Source organism: Sorex araneus, chromosome X (genome assembly GCF_027595985.1).
Source record: "Sorex araneus isolate mSorAra2 chromosome X, mSorAra2.pri, whole genome shotgun sequence".
In the NCBI taxonomy this organism is placed as follows: domain Eukaryota; kingdom Metazoa; phylum Chordata; class Mammalia; order Eulipotyphla; family Soricidae; genus Sorex; species Sorex araneus.
The window spans coordinates 159,188,201-159,212,802 of NC_073313.1; the positions used below are offsets into that span (position 1 = coordinate 159,188,201).

General features: G+C 69.0%; 4 protein-coding genes across 7 annotated transcripts; 2 read left to right on the top strand and 2 right to left on the bottom strand.

Moving 5' to 3' along the window:
• The first annotated feature begins 145 nt into the window (after positions 1–145).
• USP21 (ubiquitin specific peptidase 21) lies at positions 146–4,387 on the top strand. Its single transcript, XM_055121484.1, has 13 exons — positions 146–306; positions 700–1,308; positions 1,889–1,948; positions 2,032–2,152; positions 2,278–2,389; positions 2,494–2,649; positions 2,737–2,801; positions 3,099–3,202; positions 3,271–3,357; positions 3,440–3,518; positions 3,607–3,714; positions 3,797–3,911; positions 4,182–4,387. The coding sequence occupies exons 2-13, from the start codon at positions 721–723 to the stop codon at positions 4,270–4,272; spliced, it is 1,686 nt and encodes a 561-aa protein (XP_054977459.1). The 5' UTR covers positions 146–306; positions 700–720; the 3' UTR covers positions 4,273–4,387.
• Positions 4,388–5,450: 1,063 nt separating this feature from the next.
• PPOX (protoporphyrinogen oxidase) lies at positions 5,451–8,256 on the top strand. 3 transcript variants are annotated; one of them, XM_055122704.1, is made up of 12 exons: positions 5,451–5,760; positions 5,849–6,012; positions 6,181–6,228; positions 6,331–6,463; positions 6,607–6,751; positions 6,855–7,045; positions 7,159–7,219; positions 7,311–7,429; positions 7,505–7,615; positions 7,695–7,835; positions 7,927–7,969; positions 8,058–8,256. In XM_055122704.1, the coding sequence occupies exons 1-12, from the start codon at positions 5,674–5,676 to the stop codon at positions 8,198–8,200; spliced, it is 1,386 nt and encodes a 461-aa protein (XP_054978679.1). In that variant the 5' UTR covers positions 5,451–5,673; the 3' UTR covers positions 8,201–8,256. The 3 variants fall into 3 exon arrangements, with proteins under 3 accessions (XP_054978679.1, XP_004613956.1, XP_054978680.1); XM_004613899.2 differs by having other exon boundaries at positions 5,849–5,983; positions 6,113–6,228; XM_055122705.1 differs by lacking the exon at positions 5,451–5,760 and having other exon boundaries at positions 5,849–5,983.
• A 69-nt stretch (positions 8,257–8,325) lies between these two features.
• Positions 8,326–12,190, bottom strand: B4GALT3 (beta-1,4-galactosyltransferase 3). Of its 2 annotated transcripts, XM_055122706.1 has the most exons (8): positions 12,094–12,190; positions 11,632–11,757; positions 11,234–11,507; positions 10,260–10,495; positions 9,948–10,138; positions 9,733–9,855; positions 8,942–9,046; positions 8,326–8,860 (listed from the first exon to the last, which is right to left on the bottom strand). In XM_055122706.1, the coding sequence occupies exons 3-8, from the start codon at positions 11,493–11,495 to the stop codon at positions 8,581–8,583; spliced, it is 1,197 nt and encodes a 398-aa protein (XP_054978681.1). In that variant the 5' UTR covers positions 11,496–11,507; positions 11,632–11,757; positions 12,094–12,190; the 3' UTR covers positions 8,326–8,580. The 2 variants fall into 2 exon arrangements, with proteins under 2 accessions (XP_054978681.1, XP_004613955.1); XM_004613898.2 differs by lacking the exon at positions 11,632–11,757 and having other exon boundaries at positions 12,094–12,158.
• A 3,535-nt stretch (positions 12,191–15,725) lies between these two features.
• ADAMTS4 (ADAM metallopeptidase with thrombospondin type 1 motif 4) lies at positions 15,726–23,771 on the bottom strand. The gene is made up of 9 exons (XM_055123054.1): positions 22,287–23,771; positions 21,504–21,827; positions 21,264–21,396; positions 20,291–20,461; positions 19,631–19,917; positions 19,285–19,471; positions 19,006–19,181; positions 18,245–18,420; positions 15,726–17,903 (listed from the first exon to the last, which is right to left on the bottom strand). The coding sequence occupies exons 1-9, from the start codon at positions 22,839–22,841 to the stop codon at positions 17,483–17,485; spliced, it is 2,430 nt and encodes an 809-aa protein (XP_054979029.1). The 5' UTR covers positions 22,842–23,771; the 3' UTR covers positions 15,726–17,482.
• Between the last annotated feature and the right edge of the window lie 831 nt (positions 23,772–24,602).

Here is a 24,602-nt window from a genome sequence, read left to right on the forward strand (position 1 = left end):
GGCCCACGCAGGCGCGCGGCGGGCGGGGCGGGGACCCGCGGCGAGCGCGCAGGCGCGCGGTGGTTCTGGGGCGGGGCCGGCGGCGGGCGCGCAGGCTCGCTGCGGGCTAGTGAAGCCGGCTGCCGGCGGCCGGGCGGGACCAACAAAGATGGCGGCGGCCCCTGCGGCGGGCGAGAGCGGGGCCAGCGCTGCAGCCGGGGCTGCGGCCGCGCCCGCGGGGGCGCTGCCCGGGGGCCGCGGAGGCCGGCCCTGAGCGGACGCCCGGGCCCGGCCGGCCTCCGCCGCCGCCGCCTCTCCGGGGCTCAGGTAGGGCGGGTGCGGCGCGGGGGGCCCGCGGGCCGGGCGGCGCGGGGCCGGGGGGACGCTGGCCGCCGGCCGCGGGGGACGCTGGCCGCCGGACCCCGCAGCCAATCAGCGGGCGCGGCCCCACTGCCCTCGAGGGGGGCGGACCCGCCGCCGCCCGGCCGCGGGGGTCGCCGCGCCCGCGCCCCACGGCCGGCCGCTCGCTGCGCGCTGACCGCCGGGCCCGGCGCGGGTGTCCAGGGCGGCGTGTCCGGCGCGGCTGAGCTCTGCGGGCAGGGGCCGGGCCGGCCCGGCGGTGATGCGAAGGGGCCGCGCGAACGCCCCGCCCGGCGCCGAGATGCCCCGCGGGCCCCGGCCGCCCCGCGCCGGCCCCCAGCTGCCCGCCTCTTCCCCCAGATCCAGCCTGCGGTGTCCACCATGCCCCAGGCCTCGGAGCACCGCCTGGGCCGGAGCCGAGAGCCACCTGTTAACGTCCAGCCCCGCGTCGGTGCCAAGCTGGCCTTCGCGCCCCGCGCCCGGAGCCGGGAACGCCGGACCTCGGCCCCCGGGCCCAGCACCCTGCTCCGCCCGCTGCCCCCCGAGGACCGGCTGCAGAAGCTGGAGCTGGGCCGGGGCCGCCGTCCAGGTCCCCGGCCCAAGGGGCCGCTGCGGGCCGACCACGGCGTCCCCTTGCCCTCCTCGCCGCCCCCCGCGGGGGCCCTGCCGCTGCCCTCCAGGACCAACCTGGCCCGCTCCAAGTCCGTGAGCAGCGGGGACCTGCGGCCCGTAGGCCTGGCCCTGGGTGGACACCGCGGGGCCGCGGGCGAGCTGGGCGCTGCCCTCAGCCGCCTGGCGCTGCGGCCCGAGCCCCCGGCCCTGAGGCGCAGCACCTCCCTCCGCCGCCTGGGGGGCTTCCCGGGACCCCCGTCCCTGCTCAGCATCCGGACCGAGCCCCCCGCGTCCCACGGCGCCTTCCACATGATTGCGGCCCGGCCGGCCGAGGCCTTCTACACGGCGGACAAGATGGTGAGGGGCCCTGCCCCCCTCCCCCCACCCTGGCTCTCCTGCACAGCTGACCCCCCCATCGCCCAGGCTGTTTCCCGGCCCCACCCCAGGGACCGCCCGGCCATTTGGAATTCTTCCCGGGGTCCCCAGGGCCTCCCTTTCCCTGCCACCTGGTCCCCCCAGGACCTTCCAGCCGCCTAATTGGCCTCTGGGGAGCCCCGTGAGGGCGGGCTCAGCGCCTGTGACCCCCAGTGGTTGCCCATTTCAGAGCCCAGCGGGCCGGGGCTGCCCGCAGTCGGGGCTGACCTGAGAGAGGGTGCAGGCTGGGGCCACGGGGGGCGGAGGGGGCCTGGGGGGCAGCAAGGTGGGGGTGGGGGGCAGCTGGGCCACTATGCCAGTGCTGGGGGAGCTGCCCTTGGAGCTGCAGCGCCGCCTGGCCGGGCAGAGGACCCGGTGGGGATCCGGAGGGGCGGCCCTGGCCCCGTCCGTGGTGTACTCGGCCATCCTGGGCCTGTTGCTCCTGGCCAGAGAGGTAGGGCTGCATGGGGGCGGCAGCCGGGGAAGCCGCTGGGGGGACCACACTGACCACATCCCCCCACAGGCCCATCACACGCTGCTCCTGGGCTCTGGCCACGTGGGCCTGCGGAACCTGGGCAACACGGTGAGTGTCCGGTTGGGGGGTGGGCGGGCGGGCTGGGCAGCAGCAGGCGGCCGCAGTGACTAGCCTGTCCCCTCACCCCGCAGTGCTTCCTGAACGCCGTCCTGCAGTGTCTCAGCAGCACTCGGCCGCTCCGAGACTTCTGTCTGCGCCGAGACTTCCGGCAGGAGGTGCCCGGCGGGGGCCGCGCCCAGGAGCTCACGGAAGGTGGAGGGGCACTTCCTTTCCTCCCCCCTCACCCGACCACCTCCTCCTCTTCCTCCCCCACCCCCCCAGGGCCAGGGCTCTGTCCCCCCAGCACACACTGAGCCCTGCCCGGCCCCCGCCCTCAGCCTTTGCAGACGTGATCGGAGCCCTGTGGCATCCTGACTCCTGCGAGGCTGTGAATCCCACCCGCTTCCGCGCCGTCTTCCAGAAATACGTCCCTTCTTTCTCGGGATACAGGTGGGAGCCTGGGCCGCCCCCCACCCCCGCCTCACTCACCCGCGGCCGGGCAGGGCCGTCTCTCCAGCCACCCCACGCTCTGCCCCCTCCCCCCCCCCCCGCAGCCAGCAGGATGCTCAGGAGTTCCTCAAGCTGCTCATGGAACGGCTTCACCTGGAGATCAACCGCCGGGGCCGCCGGGCGCCCCCCATCCTGGCCAAGCACCCGGCCTCGGCCCCCGCCCGCCGTGGGGGGGCACTGGCGGAAGACCCTGAGTTAAGGTGAGGGCGGGGCCCCTCATCCCTCCCTCACCTGCCTGGTGGCCTTCCCGGGGTGCAGCCGTTTCAAACCCGTCCCTTCTCTGTCAGCGACGACGACCGAGCCAACCTGATGTGGAAGCGGTACCTGGAGCGAGAGGACAGCAAGATTGTGGGTACGTGGAGCTGGAGCGACACCACAGCGGGGAGGACGTTGGCCTTGCACACGGCTGACCCGGGTTCGATTCCCAGCATCCCATAGGGTCCCCCCCCCAGCACCGCCAGGGGTGATTCCTGAGTGCAGAGCCAGGAGTAGCCCCTGTGCATCGCCAGGTGTGACCGAAAGAGCAAAAAAAAAAAAAAAAAAGACTGTGGAACATGGGAGGTGGGCGGGGGCGGGGGCTGGACCGGGGTCGGGGGTGCAGCTGGTGTGGGGGTTCCGTGACCCTCGCCCACCCCCACTCTCTGTCTAGACCTGTTCGTGGGCCAGCTGAAAAGTTGTCTCAAGTGTCAGGCCTGCGGGTACCGGTCCACGACCTTCGAGGTGTTCTGCGACCTCTCCCTGCCCATCCCCAAGGTGAGACGCGGGCGGGGGGCCGGGGCCTGCGGGGCAGGGGTGCAGCTGACGCCCGGTTCTGCCCCCAGAAAGGGTTTGCCGGCGGCAAGGTCTCGCTGCGGGACTGCTTCAGCCTCTTCACCAAGGAGGAGGAGCTGGAATCCGAGAACGCCCCGGTAGGTGGGCTGGGGGAGACCGGGCCACCGGGTGGGCGCAGGGCTGGCCGGCCGCGTCCACTCACGGGGCCGGTGCCCGCAGGTGTGCGACCGATGTCGGCAGAAGACGCGGAGCACCAAGAAGCTGACGCTGCAGCGCTTCCCGCGCATCCTCGTACTCCGTATCCTGGACCCTGGACCCCGAGGCCGGGCGGGCGGGCTCCAGAGTGGGTGGGCGCGCGGCCCCCACGTTCCTTAACCTGCCGGCAGATCTGAACCGGTTCTCCGCCTCGCGTGGCTCCATCAAGAAAAGCTCCGTGGGGGTCGACTTCCCGCTGCAGAGGCTGAGCCTGGGGGACTTCGCTAGCGACCGAGCGGGTGAGGGGGCCGGCCGGAAGGAAGGGCGGTGGGCAACAGGCGGCACTGCCCCTCGCGCTGCTGACCCCCGCGCTGCCCCCAGGGAGCCCCGTCTACCAGCTGTACGCGCTGTGCAACCACTCGGGGAGTGTCCACTGCGGCCACTACACCGCGCTGTGCCGCTGCCAGACGGGCTGGCACGTGTTCAACGACTCCCGGTGAGCGGCCCGCGCACCGCGCAGACCCCTCCCGCCCCAGAGCCTGCTCGGCCCCTCGCGGCCCTCGCTGACCCAGCAGACACCCCCCCACCCTGAACCCGCCCACCACCGCATCCTGCCCAGTTCCCCCGCAGCCCTGGCTGTTCCTCACCCCTACCCCCCACCCGCAGCCCTGGCTGACCCCCACAGCTCTCCCAGCCCCCCAACCAGCCCCTGCGGCCCCCCATGCCCGCCAGTCCCAGCCAGCCGCCCTGCGTCCCCTCTCCGCAGCGTCTCCCCGGTCAGCGAGAACCAGGTGGCGTCCAGCGAGGGCTACGTGCTGTTCTACCAGCTGATGCAGGAGCCCGCGCGGTGCCTGTGACCCCCGGCCCCGGCCCCCGAAGCCCCCGCTCCCCACTTACCTCAGAGACGTCTATTTTTGTGTCTTTTTAATCGGGGCGGGGGGAGGGGGGTGTAGCTCCCGTTATTTTTTTTATTGACAGGTCCCCGTCTCCCTGGAGGCCCCGTCCCCCTCCCGCGCCCCGGCCCAGCCGGCCCGTGTACAGCCCCCACCCTGCGACCTCACTTTTTGTGAATAAATTTATTAAGAAAAAGAAGCGGCGTCCGGCTTGGCATCTGTGCTGGGGCCGGGGTGGGGGTGGCCGGGGACTGGGGGGACGAGGGCGGCCCCCCGGGGAGAGGAGCGCGGACCCCGGCGGGCAAACACGCCGCGTTGCCGGGCGGCCCCGGCTCCCCCAGGCCGCGCTGTTGCTAACATCACGGCGCTGTTTATGGAGCCTCGTCCCCGCGGGCCAGCACGGAGCCCCTGCTGCCCGCGGCCCCCGCCGGGACCTGACCGCGTGGGCCCGGGACATGCCGTCGGGGACACGCCGCGGTCGCGGCGCGCCCCGCCCCTCAGACCGCTAGCCCCGCCCCTCCAGGGGATTACCCCGCCGGCCTCTAGCCCCGCCCGTCACAGGATAACTGGCCGCTAGCCCCGCCCATTCAGGGAATCTCCCTTCCCCATCCAGGTGATCCTCCCGCCCTGTCGGTCGCTAGCCCCGCCCCTCCATGGATCGCCCCGCCCTTTAAGGGAAGGAATAACTGGTCTCTAGCCCCGCCCATCCAGGGGGCATAACCGGTCGCTAGCCCCGCCTATAGGGGGGGGCACACCGACCTCTAGTCACGCCCCTCGCAGCGATCGCCCCGCCCCTTAGGCCGCTAGCTCCTCCCTTCCGGGCTCCCGCCCAGACGACCGCTAGCCCCGCCCTTGCCGGATTGCCCGGGGATCACCCCGCCCCTATGAGCGCTCGCTCCGCCCCTCCAGCTTCTCGCCCCACCACACCAGCCACTATAGCTCCGCCCCAGCAGGCTCTAGCCCCGCCCCGCTGACAGCTATTCCCCGCCCCTCCAGGTGCTCGACCCGGCTCTCCAGGAGCTAGTCCCGCCCCCTTCAGATTCTTGCCCCGCCCCGCCCCGCGGAAGTTCCGCCTATCCTGTGCGCTCATTGGCCAAGGCGATCCGGGGCCTTCCTTCCCCCGCCAATCCCGACCCGGGGAAGATCGAGGCGTGCAGGGGGCGCAGAGACAGGTCGCTGGAGGGACCGTAAAGGACGGGGGCGGAGCCGCGACCGGCCCCCAGCTCGCACTCGGCGGGGCCCTGCGCCCCTGGCCTCCCGGCCCGAGCCTGCTCCGGCCGATAGCCAGGGCGGGTCCTTATCAGGCGCCCCGCGCGCCTTCCGGGACAGGTCGGCGCGGCGCGGGGAGCGCGGGAGCAGCTACCCATGGGCCGCACGGTGGTCGTGCTGGGCGGGGGCATCAGCGGCCTGGCCACCTGCTACCACCTGAGCCGCGCGCCGCGCCCCCCGAAGGTGAGCCGGGACGCCAGCTCCTGCCGCCCGCCCCAGCCCGCCGCTGCCGCGCACGACCGCTCAGTGTCCACCCCTCCCCGCTGTCCAGGTGGTCCTGCTGGAGGCCAGCGAGCGCGTGGGAGGCTGGATCCGCTCGGTTCGAGGCCCGGACGGCGCCGTGTTTGAGCTGGGCCCGCGCGGGATCCGGCCGGCGGGACCTCTGGGAGCGCGGACCCTGCAGCTGGTGCGCGATCCTCAGGACCGGCGGGCGCGGTGGGCAGCGGGGACAGCGGGAGGCCTGGGCGGTGGGCAGCGGGGAGGCGGGACCGGACGCCGAGCTGGGCCTCCCCATTCCCCACCCTCCCGAGAGTAGGTGTCCGAGCTGGGCCTGGACTCCGAGGTGCTGCCCGTCCGGGGTGACCACCCTGCCGCCCGCAACAGGTTCCTGTACGTGGGGGGCACCTTGCACCCGCTGCCGTCCGGTCTCAGGTGAGCGTGACCGCCTGCGCCGGGCACCCCGGGGCCCCGTCAGACCCTGGCCCTGGCCCTGGCCTGGCTGACCCTGGCCCGGCTGACCCTCCCACCCCACAGGGGCCTGCTTCGCCCGTGCCCGCCCTTCTCCCGCGCGCTGCTCTGGGCCGGGCTCCGGGAACTGACCGCACCGCCCAGCGAGGCCCCCGATGAGACTGTGCACAGCTTCACGGAGCGCCGCCTCGGACCCGAGGTGCCCCCCACTCTGGCCACTGGGGTGTCCCTGTGGGGGGAAGGAGGGAGAGCAGCTTCTGTCCTGCCCTGGTGGCACTCGGCCACCTGCCCCAGGGCAGTGGGATGGGGGCTGGCCTCTCAGCGCGGGCGGGGTCCCTGCAGGTGGCCGCCCTGGCCATGGACAGCCTGTGCCGCGGGGTGTTTGCGGGGGACAGCCGGCAGCTCAGCGTCCGGTCCTGCTTCCCCAGCATCTACCAGGCCGAGAGGACCCACCGCTCCGTGCTGCTGGGTCTGCTGCTGAAGGCCGGTGAGGGACACGGGAAGGGGGGGACAGAGGGACACGGGGGCTGGGAGGCGTGATGAGGGTGAGGGGCTGCTGACCACCCCTATTCTCTGCTCCCTCCCTGCAGAGCAGAGCCCGCAGCTGGACTCCCTGCTGGCCCGCCAGGCGCGGGCTGAGCGCTGGAGCCAGTGGTCACTGCGTGGGGGGCTGGACACGCTGCCCCAGGCGCTGGACGCCTACCTGAGTGACCGGGGGGTTCATATCCTCCGCGGGCAGCCGGTCTCCGCGCTCAGTCTCCAGGCAGGGGGACGCTGGAAGGTGGGTGTCCAGCTCGTGCCCCTCCCGTGCATCTTTCTTCTTTGTGTTTGCTGTGGCCGCTAGGGGGAGCCCCTGGCCGCGTCGTGCTGGCTCAGCTGTCTCTCTGCACTCAGGTGGCCCTCGGGGACAGCAGCCTGGACGCCGACCACGTGGTCAGCGCTCTGCCAGCAGCAGGTAACGGCCCCGCAGACCCTTCCCCCGATGTGGCTCCAGCAGGCCTGGCGGGGAGAGCTGCCCACACAGCTGGTGCCCGCGTCCCCCCCAGAGCTCAGCCCGCTGCTGCCTGCTGAGGCCGCGCCCCTGGCCGCCGTCCTGGCCACCATCCGCGCCGTGTCGGTGGCCGTGGTGAACCTGCAGTACCGGGGCGCCCAGCTGCCCGTGCAGGTACTGCCCGGGGGGGCAGGGGGCGCAGGTCCCCCCCCGGAGCCCACCCCCAGCTCAGCTGTCCCCCTTCCCCAGGGGTTCGGACACCTGGTGCCTTCGTCCGAGGACCCCGGCGTGCTGGGGATCGTGTACGACTCGGTCGCGTTTCCCGAGCAGGACGGGAGCCCCCCAGGGCTCCGCGTGACGGTGGGTGAGGGCCCCGCCGGGCATCGTGGGGGCCGCGCTAGAGGTGGGGGCCCGCTGGTGAGTGTCGTGTCCCCTGCAGGTGATGCTGGGAGGGTCCTGGATGCCCTCAGGGGGGCCGGCGCCCTCCTTGGAGCTGCTCCAGCAGCAGGCCCTGAAGGCCGCCTCCCAGCAGCTGGGGCTCACGGACCCCCCCAGCCACTGCCTGGTGCACCTGCACAGGGTGAGTGCGGGACCCCCGCCCCTCCAGGGCTGGTGCAAGACTGGGGGCCCGGAGGGGGTGTCCCAGCTTTCACGCACCCTGGTTTTTGCAGGACTGCATCCCGCAGTACACGCTGGGCCACTGGCAGAAGCTGGGTAAGTGGGGGGTGTGGAACGAGGGCAGAGGGGAGGAGCCAGCACCTGCCCTAGCCCCCCAACACCCCTCCCACCCCTTCCCTTGCAGAAGCCGCGGCCCAGTTCCTGGCCACCCAGAAGCTGCCCCTGAGTCTGGCCGGCGCCTCCTTCCAGGGGGTGGCTGTGAACGAGTGCATAGAGAGTGGGCGCCTGGCCGCGGCCCGGGCGCTGGGCGGCCCCCCTGAGCCCTGAGGCCCCAGGCTGGGGTGGGGAGGGTCCGCTAGGCAAATAAACCGCAGTGTGCCGTGGTCCGGCTGCGTGTCCCCAGGTGTGTGTGGCCGGGCCCACGGGGGCTGCGGGAGGCAGAGAGCAGGGCAGAAGGAGCCGTGATTCTTTATTAGAAAATATATCAAAATCCCGCCCCCAGCCGGACCCTCCAGGGAGCCCCTCTGGGCTGCCTGGGGGCCATAAATAGAATAAATAGTTTTGGGGTCCAGGGCTGGCTGCCCTGGGTCCAGCCCTGCTCTGAGCCCAGGGCGGGGGTGCTCTGGGCTCGGTGGTCAGCGGCCAGTGTCCTGATGTCCTACTTCACAGTCAGCAGCGCGCGGAGGAGCCCGGCCCCACCCGGCCGCTCACGGGGGCGCACCGCGGGGCGCCGAGTGGTTGCGGGGGGCGGTGGGCAGCGGGCCGGGCCGGCTGGGGGGCCGGCGGTGCAGCATCTCCTGGCGGAAGGCCTGGGAGGACCCAGGCGGGTAGCGGGGGCCGGCAGGGGCGCGCGGGCGCGGGTCCGAGCCGATGTCGGCCGTGATGTTGGTGTAGAGCGGCCGGCGCTCCCGGCCCAGCAGGCGGTAGGTCAGCGAGTTCATGCCGTCCTGCGTCCACGAGTGCTGCGTGCGCACCAGGAGGTCGAACCTGCGCGCCAGGACGCGGGGTCACGGGGCCGCCGGGACACCCCCCACCCCACCCCGGTGCGGCAGGACCCCCAGCCCCTACCTGTGTGGGTTCTCCTCATTGCCCTTGTCCACCTGGTGCTTCACCATCTTGTAGTGCCCCACGGACGTGGGGGGCCGCGAGATCTTCATCCCAGCCAGGTGCACCCTGCAGCCGGACCACCCATGAGCACGCGGGGTGCGGCCCCCACCCACCCCCGTTTTGTTTTTCCTTTTTGAGTCACACCCGGCGATGCTCAGGGGTCCCTCCCGGCTCTGCACTCAGGAATCACTCCTGGTGGTGCTGGGGGACCCTATGGGATGCCGGGGATCGAACCCGGGTTGGCCGCGCGCCAGGCAAACGCCCTCCCTGCCATGCTATGCTCCGGCCCACCCCCTTTTTTTCTAATCATTATTTTTCTTTGGGGGCCACCCCTGTAGTGCTCGGAGGACTATATGGGATAAGGGGCTGAGGTGGAGGGGTTCCAGCTGGGTGGGGGCAAGGCAGGGGCCCTTCCAGCTGTGCTACGGCTCAGGCCCCTCTTTTTTTTTCTTTCTTTTTCTTTTAAATTCCTTTTCTGTTTTGTTTGTTGGCTTTTGGCCACACCTGGCGGTGCTCAGGACTGACTCCTGGCTCTGTGCTCAGGGATCACTCCTGATCAGGCTCCAAAGCCAGTTGTCTGCGTGCGAGGCAAGCGCCCTCCCCACTGTCCTCTCTCTCTGGCCCCCTCCCCAATATATTTTTTTATTGTTGTTTTTAACTAGAAAAGCAGCCCCGGGCCGCGGGGAGACCATCAGGAGAGGGACAGGCGTGTCCCTCCCCAACCCCAGGCAGGTGGGCAGCTGGGGGCTCACCGGGCGGCGATGTCGTCGTCCTCGCCCCCCCAGCCCCAGTACTCGTTGGGGAAGCCGTTCATCTTCAGGTACTGGTCGGGGGTCAGCGCCGAGACGCCTCCGAAGTACTGGGGGTACGGCAGGCTGTGGGGCAGGGGGGCTAGGTGGGTGCCCGGCCCCTCATAACCGTGCGCGCCCCCCACCCCGCCCCCGCCCCCACCCGGACCCGCTCTGACCTGTACCCGAACTTGTTCATGGCCACGGCCACGTGGCGGGGCCCGCGGGGGTCGCACACGTACAGGTTGTGGTCATTCTCGGGCAGCAGGTCCACGTCGTGGAGGAAGAGGCAGTCCCACTGCTCGTCGCGCAGGGCCTCCCGCACCCCCACGTTCAGCAGCTTCGCCCGGTTAAACGTCCCGTTGCCGGCCTGGAGGGGGCGTGAGCGGGCGCTGGGCGCGGAGTGGGGGACAGGTGCGGGGGAGGGGGAGCACGGGACAGGGCAGGGCTCGGCGCGCCCCCTGCCGGCCGCCCCCGGGAGGGCAGGGCACCTGGTGGATGACGTAGATGCCATAGGCCAGCTGCTGGCGCTGCAAGAAGGGGTGCAGGTGGTAGAGCAGGAGGCGCAGGTGGGGCTCCCGGGCGCGGTGCGGCACGATGACCGCCGTGCGCGAGTGCGGCTCGCAGCCCGGGGGGCGGTATCGGCCGCCCGGCTCCACCAGGGGGTTCCGCTCCAGGATCTCGGCCAGGGACGGGACGGGGCTGAAGGACACGAACACGGGTCCCACTGTGGGGGGGAGGGCGGGGTGAGGGGGCGGCAGGACCCGGCAGCCCGGGGTCTCGCAGAGTCTGGACACCCCTTTTCTGTGCCCTTGGGCTTTGGGAACCAGAACCAGCGGTGCTCAGGGCTGACTCCTGGCTCTATGCTCAGGGACCACTCCCAGCTGTGTGCTCAGGGCTGACTCCCAGCTCTGTGCTCAGGGCTGGCTCCCGGCTCTGTGCTCAGGGATCACTCCTGGCTCTGTGCTCAGGGCTGACTCCTGTCTGTGCTCAGGGTCCACTCCCAGCTCTGTGCTCAGGGCTGACTCTAGACTCTGTGCTCAGGGCTGACTCCTGGCTCTGTGCTCTGAGCTCACTCCCAGCTCTGTGCCCAGGGTTCACTCCTAACTGTGCTCAGGGTCACTTCCAGCTTTGTGCTCAGGGTCACTCCCAGCTCTGTACTCAGGGTCACTCCTGGCTTTGTGCTCAGGGTCACTCCTGGAGATGTCTGGGTGTAACATATGTGGTATCAAAGCGGGAAGCAGGGCCAGCTGCACCAGGCCAGCTCCCTGCCCACTACCTTACCTCCCTGCCCTCCACCAGCCCCCCACCCCGGCTGGTCCCTGCTGCGTGGGGCCTACCCTCTGCAGCTGGACTCCCAGCAAAATGCCACCTAACCAGAAAATCAGGCATCAGGCGGGCGCGGGCCTGGCGACCCATTCACCTTCCAAGCCTGAACCCCCCTCCCGGGGCGGGCCTGACTCACCTAGGAGCGGGGACCGCTCGGGACAGTCAGGCAGGTCCTGGGGGGCGGGCGGGTCCCTGGAGACCGAGGGGCCCCCCAGCAGCTGGCTGAGGTTGCTGTACACGTCGTGGGGGTGTGCGTAATCGAAGGTGGGGCCCTGGTCGCGCGCGAAGAGGGCGCTGAGGTTCCGGAAGCCGCCCAGCGACAGGTACATCATGACGGCCAGCTGCGAGCCCACCAGCAGGGCCAGCGTGCAGGGCCGCTCCAGCAGCCTCCGCAGCATCCTGGGGGAGCCCTGCGGGGAGGCGCGACCCCGGGCAGCGGCGGGGAGCGGCCGGCGCCGGCGACCGCGGGGGGCAGGGGCAGGAGCGCGCGGTACGCAGGCCCCGCCCGGTCCCCCGGGCCGCCGCCGCGCTCACCTGCGGGCTTCAGGGGGTCTTCTCCCGGCTGCGGGGGGCTACGGGGGCTCGCGGAGGGCCGGCGGCGGGCAGCATGATTCTGCCAGGGGCGCGCGGGGCAGGTCGGGGCCGGGCCCTGTCCACCACCTGTCCGGGGAGCGGGAGCCTGGAGCCGCGGCGGGGCAGCCGGCAGGTGCAGGAGCGCGGTCCGACGCCCTGCCCTGCCCCGCCCTGCCCTGCCCGGCGGGATACCCGACGCGGGCGCGGGCGGCCCCTCACCTGGAGGGGCGTGGCCGGTGCCCAAGCGCGCCCGGGGACCCCGATCGCGGCCCCGTGCCCCCGATGCTCACGCGGCCACCCGGGGCCCCCTGCCGGCCTGGCGCGCCTGCAGCCGCGCCCCCCAGAGGCTCTGCACCCCGCTGCGCACGCCCCCCGCGGCCTCGCACCCCTCGGGCCGCCCTGCCCGCACCCCGGGCCCCGCACCTGGCCTGGCGCGTCCCGTCGTCACCGCCACCCCAGCAGCCGGGCAGGCACCGCCGCCGCCATCTTGGAAGCGGGCGCCGCGGGGCGGGCGCTGGCGTCACAGTGGGAGGGGCGGAGCCTCGCGTCATTGGGTGGGGCCTGTGCGATAAGCGGGGCTTGTTGTTGGGGGCGGGGCCGGTCCTGGCAGTTCGCCGGGTCTGGCTGTCAGTCGAGTCCACGTCACGGCCCAAAGCCTGGGAGACGCTCCCCGGGCCGCCGCTGACCCCCGGGCTCGGTGGACAGCCCCTTCCGCCTTGGCTGTCGCCCCCCAGCGCACCCGCGCGCCCCTCAGTGCCGAGGTGGCTTTCAGCAACCGGGTCCCGAGCTGCAAACCCGGTGGTCAGGCCGGGATACTTAATTGCCCGGCCGGGATACTTAGTTACCAGGCTGGGATACTTAGTTGCCAGCGCTCTGGGCTTCCGCGGGCCCCGGGGGAGCTCAGGGTTTGCAAAAGAAACAGCGGCTACCGGTGAAACCGGCAGCGTCTGCGGTCGAGTGAAAAGTGGCCCCCCCGCCGCCACCACCTTGGTGATAGCAGGACAAGGCATGCGCCCTCCTTTAAAGACAGCGAGATCTGGTGGGCCCAGAGTGGGCCCCTTCGCAGATGCGGCCCCGAGGCTTCGCTCGGGGGATTCATTGGCCTTTTCTCCTCCTCCAGCTGCTCTGGTTCCATTTCCGCGGCAGCAAAGAGCCCCACCCCCCACCCTGTGTGCCTACCTGGGCCTTAAATTGAGGAATTCTTTCTTGCCCAGGCCCAGGAAGGGGGGTGGGGGGCGCCAGACAGCCCCGGAACCCCCGTGCCCCATCCTCTTAGCCCTTTCTCCCTCCTCCTGGCTCATGCCTTGAGCCGCCTGACACAACTGCATTTTTTTGCCTTTGTGGGGAGGGGGGTTGCTCCCAGTAATTCCCAGCCTGCCATGGGTGCTGGGCCAGCCTGGTGGTGTTTGAGGGGCTATGTGGTCACTGGGATGCAACCAAGCTCGGACATTTGCAAGTCATGCAGTGACCACCCAATACTGCCTCTAGGGCCTGTTCATTAGCTCATCAATCTTTTCTCTCTCTTCTCTCTTTTTTTTTTTTTTGACGGGGGGTGCAGCGGGAGGGGCTTGGGGCACACCTGGCTGTGCTCAGGGGTTACTCCTAGCTCAGTGCTCAGGAATCACTCCTGCCAGTGTCGAAAGATCATAATGGGCTGCTGGGGGATGAGCCCAGGTGGGTCGCGTGTAAGGCCAGCGCCCTCCCCGGAGGGGCCGCAGCTCACATTCCCAAGCAGCATGGAACCTTCTGGCTGAAGGAACCCGGGGCTGAAGGGCGGAACCGCGGGAAAGCCCCCAGGAAAATCACACAGCAGGTGGGACGCTGCTTTGCACTTGGCCAGCCCTTGATCCCTTGTAGGTCCCCCCCCCCAACCCCACTCAGATTGATCCTGGGGCACAAAGCCAGGAGTAAGTACTGAGCAACACCGAGAGTGGCCCAGGGAGGGGGCTGTGCTCTGCGGGAGCGGGTGGGGGCAGCTCTGAGCACAGCCCCCAGTGCTGTCCTGTCTCTTTTTTTTTATTTGATTTTAATTAATCACCGTGAGATACACAGTTACAGACTTACAAACTTTCGTGATTACATTTCAGTCAAGCACCCATCCCTCCACCAGTGCCCATTCTCCACCACCAATGTCCACAGTGTCCCTCCCGCTACCCCCCACCCCCAACCCCCACCCCTTCCCACCTCCTGCCTCTGTGGCAGGCACAATCCCCCCCCCCCTCTCTCTCTCTCTCTCTCTCTCTCTCTCTCTCTCTCTCTCTCTTTCTCTCTGCGCGCTCTCACTCTAGCTCTCTCTCTTCTTTTGCTGCCTTCTCTTGTGTGGATCCCTTCCAATTTTTCCCCCTTTTTGGGGGGAGGGGTCACATCTGGCGATGCACGGGGTTACTCTGACTTTGCACTCAGGAATTACCCCTGGCGGTGCTCAGGGCACCATGTGGGATGCTGAGAATCGAACCCAGCTTGGCCACGTGCACGGCAAATGTCCGCCGCGCTGTCCTATGGCTCCATCCAGCCCCTCCATCCCTTCCTTGGTCAGGTCCACTGGTTTTCAGACCTTTGCCCCACTCCACGGCCACACCCTAGGCTCATTCCGCACCTGGGACGGCTTCTGTGCTGAAGGCTTGGTTTCCACCCTCACATCCTGTTCTTCGGAAACCGCCAGGCACAGCTCTTGGCACACATCAACAGAAATAACCCACCCACCGCCCCCCCAGCTCAGAGATCTGTCCTGTCTGGATTCCACTAGGGCACTGGGGGGTCCAACTCATGGCCTCACACTTTGGGGTGGGGGGTCACACCCAGCAGTGCCCAGGACAGACTCCTGGCCCTGCCTTCATTCAGGGGTCCCTCCTGGCAGGGTTTGGGAGATGATGGTGCCCCCCTTCTGGGCTCTTTCCAGTCCTCTGGCCTCTCCTGAGACTCTCCGGCAGCTGAGTCATCGCCTGCGCCTGTGCCAACCCCAGAGCCCATGTCTGGTCATTCCTGACACAATGGAATAGGGGTTTGAGGCCTCTGACCGCCCAGCGGGCCCCTCGAGGACAGGGACACGGGGAGGGACGAGGCTTCCTCGTCCAACACCCACCCGCAGTTCATCTCTGCTTCCCCTGGTGAAGATGCCGGCTCTGTGGCCTTGGGAGAGGGCTGGGCCACGGGGAGGGTGCGGGGGGCGTCACCCCAACCCAGGGCCGCCTGCAGCTGCCTCCCCTTCCTGCAGCCGCTTCAGTTCCCGCCACAGCCCCCCCCCCCCCCCGCCTCCCGCACACACGCGAGGGCGGGTCAGGGGAAGCAACGGCTCGGGCCCGTCCCCGCCGCCCTTCTCTGGGGGCATGTTGAGGTCTGGGTGCTTCCCCAGCTGTCAGCGCGCCCCCGCTGCCCCCGCTTCCGGCAGCCGCCGGGCTCCGCGCCAGGCAGTGAGGCAGGGACCTAGCGGGGCCGCTGCCAGAGCCAATGAAACGTTCCGGCGGCCAAGGCGATTCCCGCAGCCTCCTCCCGCCCGCCCTGCCCAGTGAGATGCAGGCTCTGTCTGTCAGTCTGGTTCTGGGAAAATGAAAACCTGTAATTAATACTGGATGGAGGTTACAGCAGGGGGGAGGGTGCAGAAGAGGACCTGAGCTCCCCCCCACCTCCCCACTTCCTCAGCATCCCAGAAATCCCGCCCCCCGCCCCCGGCCCAGGACAGGGCCTGGAGGGATGCCCAGTTCCTGGCCGTGACCGCAGACCTGGCCTCAGCGCAGAAAGGGCTGAGATTGGCAGGCCTCCAGCCCGGCCACACGCACGCACCTGCGTCCATGGGGCCTCCCGGCTCCCGCCTCCCTGACCCGGGCCCTCTTCTTCCCGCCAGACACTGCATGGGGGGGAGGGGTGTCCCCACCCAGGGCGTGGGGGAAATGGCCACTCCCCAAGTCCCTGGGCTGGAGAAGGGACTTCCCTGCCCCCCACCGCACAGAGCGTGAGAACGAGCTGACAAGGCATCAGGACCTGAGGCAGAGTCCTGGAGAATGTTCTGGAAGGCAATCATCAGGGTGCAGCCCTTCCCGAGGCATGGATTCACGTCATCAGAGAGGTTTGCTTTCTTTATTACTGTCCCGGCTTCCTCTTGGCGTGAGGAGCACGTGTATCCCCCACACCCCCCCATGGGGTGACACATCGAGAGGGGAAGACTCCGAGATGCCCAGTGCCGGGGTGCCTACCCTGTTCCCCCTTTCATGACCTCAGAGGGCAGATTCTGGGGTGCGCATTCCCAGTGTGATGTGCCTCCCTCCTCCTGCATCCCCAGCCCCAAACACGCCCGGGTAACCCCGCTTTGCTTCAGAGGCTCAGCTGCGAGTGCTCTGGGCTGGATCCGGGTTTCCCCCGAGCACGCGTTCCGCCCAGGGAAGCGAGACAGATGAGGTGAGCCTGTGGCCCGCAGCCACCTCAAGTGGCCCTGCCTGAGGCCTGCGGGGGTGTGTCATGGCTCAGGGCTGTCCTCTCTGCAGAGGTGGCTTCAGGGCAGGTGCCAAACACACGTGACTGTGGCCGGGACAAGAGGCCAAGGCTCCGGCCCCGGGTGTGGAGAGCTTGGATTCGCCATGCCCAGTGCAGCTCCCAGCCCCCCACACGGGCCCCTTCTCGCCTGCTCCCCCGCCTTATTCTGTCTCTCCCTGATGTCCCAGGGCATCCTGGAGCCAGCCAAGCCTGGGCGCCTCCCCGCGGGCAGGGAAGCCAGTGTGCCAGAGGGCAGAAGGGCCCAGGGCAGCACTGAATCCTGGAGCACTGTCCACGTCCAGGCACTGCCTCCTCCCTGCCGCTGAGCCTGGCCCCTCCCAGAAACAGAGGCTCCACAGGTGAACAGTGCCCGTGTGACACACACACTCGTACACATGAACACACACACGCTCATACACTTGCATACATATACTCAAATACATGCACACATACACACACATGTGCACACTCATCACATGCACACATGCATATATACACTCATACATGTACACATACTCACATGCATGCACTCATACACGTGCAGACTTATCACATGCACACACTCATATACGTGCACACACACATACACTCATACACATACACATACGCGCACATACATACTCATACACAAGAACATGCACACACATATACACTCAAATGCACTCTCACACACATGTACTCACATATACACTCACATGTGCAGACTCATCACATGCACATATACACTCATACACATGCACACATACACACTCATACATGTGCACATACATGCACACATACACTTATACACAGGCACATATTCATCACATGCACATATACACTCATACATGTGTGCACACACATGCATGTGTACTCATACATACATGCACACATACATGCTCAGATATATACACATACACAAGCACATGCACACACATGCATACACACATGCACTAACAAGCACACATACACTCACACACATGCACTCACGTACACTCACACATATGCACGCAGGCATACACACACATGCACACACGCGCACGCATGCATATACACTCTAACACTCACATTTCCCCCTTCTGCCCACTGCCCTGAAGTGTCCCTGTATGTGGCAGGCTCCAAGCCGGGCTCCGTCTCCCAGGACCGGCCGCACCCTCCCCGCTGCCCCGGTGTAAACTAAGGAGAATAAATAGGAAATAAATACCGGGCCTGCCCGCCTCCCCGTGGCCAGCGGGGAGAGACCTCAGGACGGGCTTCCCCGAGCCCAGCGCCTCGGTCGGGGCCGCGGGGGCAGGGCCAGCCCGCCCAGCCCGCGCGCAGGGCGCCTCCCGTCCCGCGTCCAGTTCAGTACGGTGCGGCCCGCGGGTCACTGGGGCCGCCTGCGCCGTCGCAGCGCCTCCAGGATCTGCGCCTTGCGCTCCAGCCAGTCCGGGCGCTCGGGGCGCGGGGGCGCGGGGGGCGGGCGCGGCGCAAAGAAGCTGTAGCGCAGGCGCGCGCCCCGGGGGTCTCCAGCCAGCAGCGCCTGCAGCGTCAGCGGCTCCGCCAGCGGCCCGTGGCCGGCCAGCGTCTCCGGGGCCGCGGCCGCCCCGCTGTAGCGCAGCCGCGCCGGCCCGGGCAGCGGCACGTCGGCGGGCCCGGGCTGCAGCGCCGACGCTCCGTTGAGCGCGTATGAGCCGTCGGGCCGCCGCAGCGCCAGGAAGACCCCCCGGGGCCCGGGGCCACCATGCAGCCGCACCAGCACGTGGGTGGCCCCCGCGGGCAGCGTCACCACGTCCGTGTAGCCGGGCCTGCCGGGAGCGGGGGAGAGGGGCCGTGAGCGAGCTCGGCCGCGGGATTCCCGGTGCGCCCCTGCCCCAGGTGCGGGGTCCCCTCTGCGTGCCAGGGGTCCATTCTGGTCCCTGCCCCCAGTGCGGGGTCCCCTCTGCGTCCCTGCCCCCCGGCATGAGGTCCCTTCTGCGTTTCAGAGGTCCCCGTCCCCTGGTGTGGGGGCCCTTCTGGTCCCTGCTCCCTGGCTTGGGGTCCCCCCTGCGTCCCTGCCCCCTGCAGGGTCCCTTCTGCGTTCCAGGGGTGCCCTCTCTCCCTGCCCCTGTGCCCCAGGCCACAGCCCCCAGCTCCCAGCTCAAGGCACCTGAACTTGCGGAAGGAGCCCGCGTGCTTGGCGCAGCCCGCGCCGTCGCCGCCGCACACCATGCACTTGTCGAACTTCTTCCTGGAGCCGATGACGCGGTCACAGCCGGCGTGGATGCAGCGGCCCTGCACGCACACGGACGAGCTCTCGGGGGAGCAGGGCGTGCCGTCCACCACCTGGGGACCAGAGCGAGGAGCTGGGTTCCGGAAGTGGGGGCGCGGGGGGAGGCAGGGCCGCAGCACCGGGGTCCTGCTCAGGGCCGTGAGGACACTCGGAGGCCAGCCCGGTACCCGCTCTGGACACGCGCGCAGGGGAGTCCCGGGGAGTGAGAGTACCGCCGACGGCCGCTAGAGGACAGCCGCCCCCGGACCCTCCTGGGGACGGGGGCCACAGTGTTAAAACACTGAATTAATTCTCCGGGCTGGGCACTCCGGAGTGGACACGGGACGCTCTTGCCAGCGGCTGGGCTGGTTTTCTAAGTAGTGTGGATGGGTGAGCGTCGGGAGGACAGATGATGGGGAGGCAGGGGGGTGGGTGGGAGAGCGGTGAGCAGGAAGGAGGGCAGCGACCAGGAGGGAGGACAGTGGGCAGGAGAGAGAGCAGTAGGCAAGAGGGAGGGCAGAGGGCAGGTGAGGAAGGAGGGCAGTGACCAGAAGGGAGGACAGTGGCAGGAGTGAGGGAGTGAGCGGGAGGGAGGGCAGGGAATAAGGCAGGAGGACAGACACGCAGGGGGCAGGCAGGTGGGCAGCGCTGGCGCTCACCCGGGGCTGCAGCACGTAGTAGTAGCCCAGGGCTCGCGCTTGGCAGGTCAGCTTGCACTGGTCCCGGGCGGCCACGCCCGTGTAGCGGGGCACCCAGTCCATGGGCCCCGGGAAGCTCTTGAACAGGTCGCTGCGCAGGTTGTAGGCGGCGCACTGCTCCTCGCGGAAGGTCAGGGCTGCAGGAGGGGCAGTCAGGGCCGGCCCGCCCCCGCTGCCCCCGCCCCCCCCCCCCGGCCCCGAGCCCCCTCTCTCCCCTCGCAAGCACGCGGCATCCCTCACCTGAACCTGAGGGGCAGTCCTGTGTGTGGCAGGACCGGAAGCGCGTGCGACGACCCTCACAGTATTTGCCCCCGTTGCGGGGCACCGGCCTCGTGCAGTCCCGGGAGGAGAACTGGACACCACCCCCGCAGGTCCTCGAGCAGTCGCCCCAGGGGCCCCAGGTGCCCCAGCCCCCAGCCTGCGGGATCTGCAGAAGTGCGGGAGGGCAAGAGGCTGTCAATCTCCTGGGCGGCCCCGCCCAGCCCCACCATCCTGTTTTGGCCACGCCCATCCACACTGGCCCCGCCTGCACCTGTCCCCGCCCACCCTCTTCCCCCCCACACACACACACACACAGTGGGGGTACCTTGAAGTCCTGGAGCTGGTGTCCCTGCAGGCAGCGCCCCCCCATGCAGGCCTGGTTCGGCCCGCAGGGGGTGCCGTCGGCCCAGGGCGAGTGCTTGGTCTGGCACATGGCCTGTCCGTTGATGTGTCCCGAGCACCAGAGGGCAGCACAGGGCGGAGGCAGCTGTGGGCAGTGGTGGGAGTCAGGCCCGAAGGTCAGCTGGCACTGTCGGTCAGCACTGTAGTCCTTGCCCGGGAAGGTCGCGGGCAGGTGCAGAGGCGCCTCCGGCTTGTCCAGGAGGCAGTGGCCTGGGGAGGGTGGGGTGGGGTCAGCCAGTGAGGGCCTTTGAGTGGCGCAGAGCCGGGCACACATACACACACACCCGGGGCCGCCCCCAGTTCGCTGTCCCTACACATAGGAGACCAGGGAGGTGACTCAGAGCCCAGCCTCTCCTCCACACCCCATCCACCCACAGGCAGCAGCACAGGCTGCGTGGGGGTCTGCTGGGTCGCCCTCCAGTAGCCACAGGGTGGGCGGCCCTGACCCCTCAGGGGACGGCTTATCTCCGGGGAGGAAGTGGGACCACCTACCCCCACACCCCAAACACAGGAAGTGGGAGGGAGGGTGGTTTGGGCCCTGCAGGTGCGAGAAAGGGGCGGAGGGGGGCGAGTGGCAGCTCACCATAGCCATTGTCCAGGAAGTCGGTGACAAAGCGGGCGCTGCAGGGTGACCAGGGCTCCTCGGGGTCCACATGGGCCATCACTGGGGCCATGACGTGGCGGGAGGCACCCCCGGGCCCATTGAGCGCGAGACAGGGTTTGGAGTTGTCATGCAGCATGCTGAAGACATGGCCTGGGCACAGAAGCCTGGCTAGGATCCCCTTCCCACTCTTCCTGGGGGTACTTACCCCACCCACCCTGCCCCCATTCCCTTCCCTGTGGTCAGTGCTGGCCTGGCTCTTGTGAAGAGTAGCCAACCGGGTCTGACGACATGCACGCAGACACCTCAGCTCCTATAAGCAGGAACATGCATGCATACACTCCAGACCCTACATGCATACATACAAGTTCACAGATGCACACGGACACAGCAGCTCTTACATATATGCTAACATGCGAACACGTGCATGCACACCAGCTTTTACACTCATTCTCATAGCTACAGACACAACAGCTCCTACCCACCCCAGCCCACTCCTCCCTCACTCAACTCTACCACCTCCGACCCCGCCTGCAACCCCGCCCCTCACACAGCTCCGTCCCAGCTGTCCGTCACTCGGCTCCACCCACAGCCACGCCCTAAAACACGCCCACTACAAAGCCACGCCCTCAACCACCCCTGTCCCTCACTCTGCTCCACTCCATAGCCACGCCCCAATAAAACCACGCCCATCACAATAAAGCTCCGTCCCGGTTTAGTCACGCCCCTCAGCTCCACCCCGGCTGTTCCTCACTCGCTCCACTCTATAGACACGCCCCTAGAACAGCCGCACCCTGATAAGGCCACGCACGCCCCCGGGAAAGTTCCGCTCTAATTTAGCCACGCCCCCAGCAAGCCATGGCCCTCAATTGGCCAGCTGTCCCTCATTTAGCCACGCCCCAAACAAGCCCTGCCCCACAAAGCCCCGCCCCGCATGGCCACGCCCCTCACCCACCCAGCTCGTGGGCAGCGGTGAAGGCCGACTGCAGCCCGTCGTCCTCCACCACGGCGCAACTCCGTGCAGGGTCGCACACGGTGCCCACGTCTGCCATGCCCAAGGTGTCACAGGTGGACGCCCCGCACAGGTCCTGGGGGGGGCGCAGACAGGCCTGAGCGCCGCCGCGGAGAGATGGGGGCCCCCCACACCCGAGTCCCCCCACGACCGTGTCCCCCCGCCGCGTGGCCGGCCCTTCACCTGCCGCGTGAACAGGATGGCTGTGTCGAAGTGCTCTGGGTCCGAGTCGTTGGCGGTGTTAAGGCCCCGCTGCCAGGCGCAGAAGCTGCGCAGCGTCTGGGCGGCGCTGGGCCCCACCTGCGGGCCCTCTTCGCCCGGGCCCAGCACCACCAGGCGGGTGACCACCAGGCTGACCGGATTGCGGATGGTCGGGTGCGTGAAGGCCTTGGCGGCGGCCGCCAGCACGGTCAGCAAGTACCGCTTCAGGCCCGCCCCGTGGAACGCAGTCATCTTGGCGTCTGCCACCACCAGGGTCTCCACGAACCTGCTCAGCGAAGCGAAGCGCTGTCGGGAGAGGGGTCCGGGGGTCAGCCGCGCCCGGCGTGCCCGCGGGAACCATTCAGTAAGCAGATGCAGGCTGGCCCGGCACGGAGGGGGTGTGGGACATGGTCTGGTCTGGATTAAGCTGGAGCAGGGGCGGGCTGGTGGGAAGAGGGGGCAGGGAGAGGGGAGGAGACAGCCTGCAGAGGGGAGAAGGGGTGTGTGGAGGAGGGGACTCCTTTCTGGCCAAGATGGCCCAGCCCGGCCTCGGGGCCTCGGTCCTCGCTGCTTTCCCTGGTGCAGGGAGGCCAGGGGACCCCGGCCGGTCCCCCGCCTGCCCTCGGGAACCCTCCCCGGGCGCGGGTCCAGAGGCGAGGGGGAAAGGCAGGGCAGCCAGGTGGTGGGAAGAGGGGTGCAGGCGTCAGAGGGGTGCAGCGGGTGGGTGGGTGGGGCCGTCGCCGCGTGGCAGAGGGCGCTGCCTACCTTGGCCCTTCGGGGTCCGGGGCTGGGGGGCCCGGGGGGCCCCTTGACGTTGCACATGGGGCCTTGGTCGCTGGTCGGCCGCTTCCGGCGCAGGACGTGAGCGCCGGGCCCCCCGGCCGAGTTGGGGGCGCCCCCCTCCAGGGGCTGGAGGTGCAGCTCTGCGCCCCGGTACTGCAGCACCCCCAGGAGGGCCCGGCCATCCCAGTGCAGGGAGGCCACGGACTCGGGGTCACCGTTGACGGTGCCCGTGAGGTAGGTACCGGGTTCGGCGCCGCCCAGGGGTGCGGGCGCCCGGCCCAGGTACTGCACCGTCAGCCCCTCGGCCCGCACGGCCGCGTCCTGCTCCAGCTCCAGCAGCAGCGTCTTCCCGAAGGCCGGCAGGAGGCAGTGCAGCCGCGCAGGGGCGCCCCGGCCCGGCCACACACTGCCATTGAGCGCCCGGGGGAACACGACCTCCTCCTCCGGGACGGCGGGGCCCGACAGCCGGGCGAGGGGCAGGGCGGCCGCCAGCAGCGGCAGCCACCGCGGCGCGGGACACGGGGCGGCCCGGGACATGGGCCTGGGGCTGGGGATGTGCCTGCACCCGGCCCGGATGTCTGCAGCGGGGAGGGGTGCGGGGGGCTGAGGATAGTGCCGGGTCCGCAGCTCACTTCAGATGAGCTGGGGGCTCCCAGGGGGGTCGGGGAGAAAGTTGGGCTCCGTGCTGGCTCTCACGGCCCCTCCTGGGGACCTGGGGGTCTCCCCGGTCTCCTCTGAAGTCCCCTGGACACCCTTCGGCTCTGGCTTTGCCCCAGCTCCGCGTCCCCCCCGCTGTGCCTTTGTCTGTCTGTCTGCCTCCTCCCGGCCGGATCTGTGCGTCTGTCCCGGGGTCTGTGGGTCTGTGGGTCTCCTGGCCTCTGCCCCCCGCCAGCTCTTTTAAACCCGCGGAGCCGTGGCCATTGGCAGAGCGCTGAGCCATTCAGCCAGAGCCGACTCACTCCCAGCTTTCCTGTCCCCCCCCCGGGGGGGAGGGGAGAGGGGGACCCAGCCTTCAGCCAGAGGGATGCGAGGCAGCGGGCCAACCCCTGACGAAGCCTTTTCCCAAATCCCACAGTTGGCACTGGTGGGGAGGAAGTCGGGGAGAGGGCCCCGCCGCCCACACAGAGGACCACGGACGGTCCCCTGGGCATTCTGCCCCCACCGCCCATGCCTCCCATTTCTCAGGCTGTCCAGGCTGCCCTCTGCACCACCCAAGCCGGCCAGTGGGTTCCAGAGATAAGGCTGGGGAGAGGGAGGCAGGGGAGGGGGGTGGGCACAGGTAGAGAAGCTTCTAGAAGGGGGAAGCTGCAGGAGGTCAGGGTGGGACCCCGCAGCTGGAGGGGGCAGGAATGGGCTGGAGGGATGCAGGGAAGGCCAGAGATCCCCCCTGGATCCAAGGCCCCTTCTTCCGCTCTGCTCCCGGCTGGAGCCCGCAAGCTCTGTTCTACCCACCCCCCTCAGACCCCTCCTCCCCACTTCCCGACCCCTTGATTCTCTGGCCTGACTCCCAGAAGCTTCCCCCCAGGCTCTTGGCCCTGCTGGGGGGTGGTCCAGACCCAGCCTCCACCCCCACCCCACGCAGCACAAGGGCGGACTTGCTCTCTCAGAATCCCGGAGGCCTCCCGGGCCAGGAGGACGTGCCCCGGCCCCACCCCTTCTGGCCCTGGAACCCGCTTTCCTGGAAGGGCTGGTAATCTCCCATTCCTGGGCCCCTGGGGAAGCAGCAGAGCAGGGAACCCGGAGTCATGGGGGCGCAGGAAGCAGCCGCTCTCGAAAGGGAGGAAGCCCAGGGTTCCAGGGGCTGGACTCAGGACAGACGTGGGGTGGCCCTTGGAACAAGCCGAGGGCTGAGGAGTGGGGGCCGCCCTCTTCCCCAGGACATCCCCAGGAAGGAGAGTGCCCATCCCTCTCTCCTCCCGGGGGACCCCCCCCTGCGCTGCCCCATCTCTCCCTACTCAGCCTTGTCACCTCCGAGCCCATCATATCCGCCCAGACAAGTCCTGCCCGCTTAGGTCACTCTTCCCTGAGTCCCCCCCGCCTGATCCCCACAGCCCTCCCGCCCTGCCCCCATCCTAGGGCTGTGGGAGGCAGAGGCTGGGGGACAGTGGGACCAGGAGGAGCCGTCACCGGGTGCCAGTCCAGCCCTGTCCACCCGCAGCAGAGGAAGGGACAAAGGGGGTGACTAAGCAAGAGACAAAGAACCTCAGACTGGCAGCTGGGGGTGTGGGGGGTCACAAAAGCTGCAGTGTTCCCGGACCCCGTTTCGCTACCTCCCCTAGAGTGGGTGAGAGCAATCCC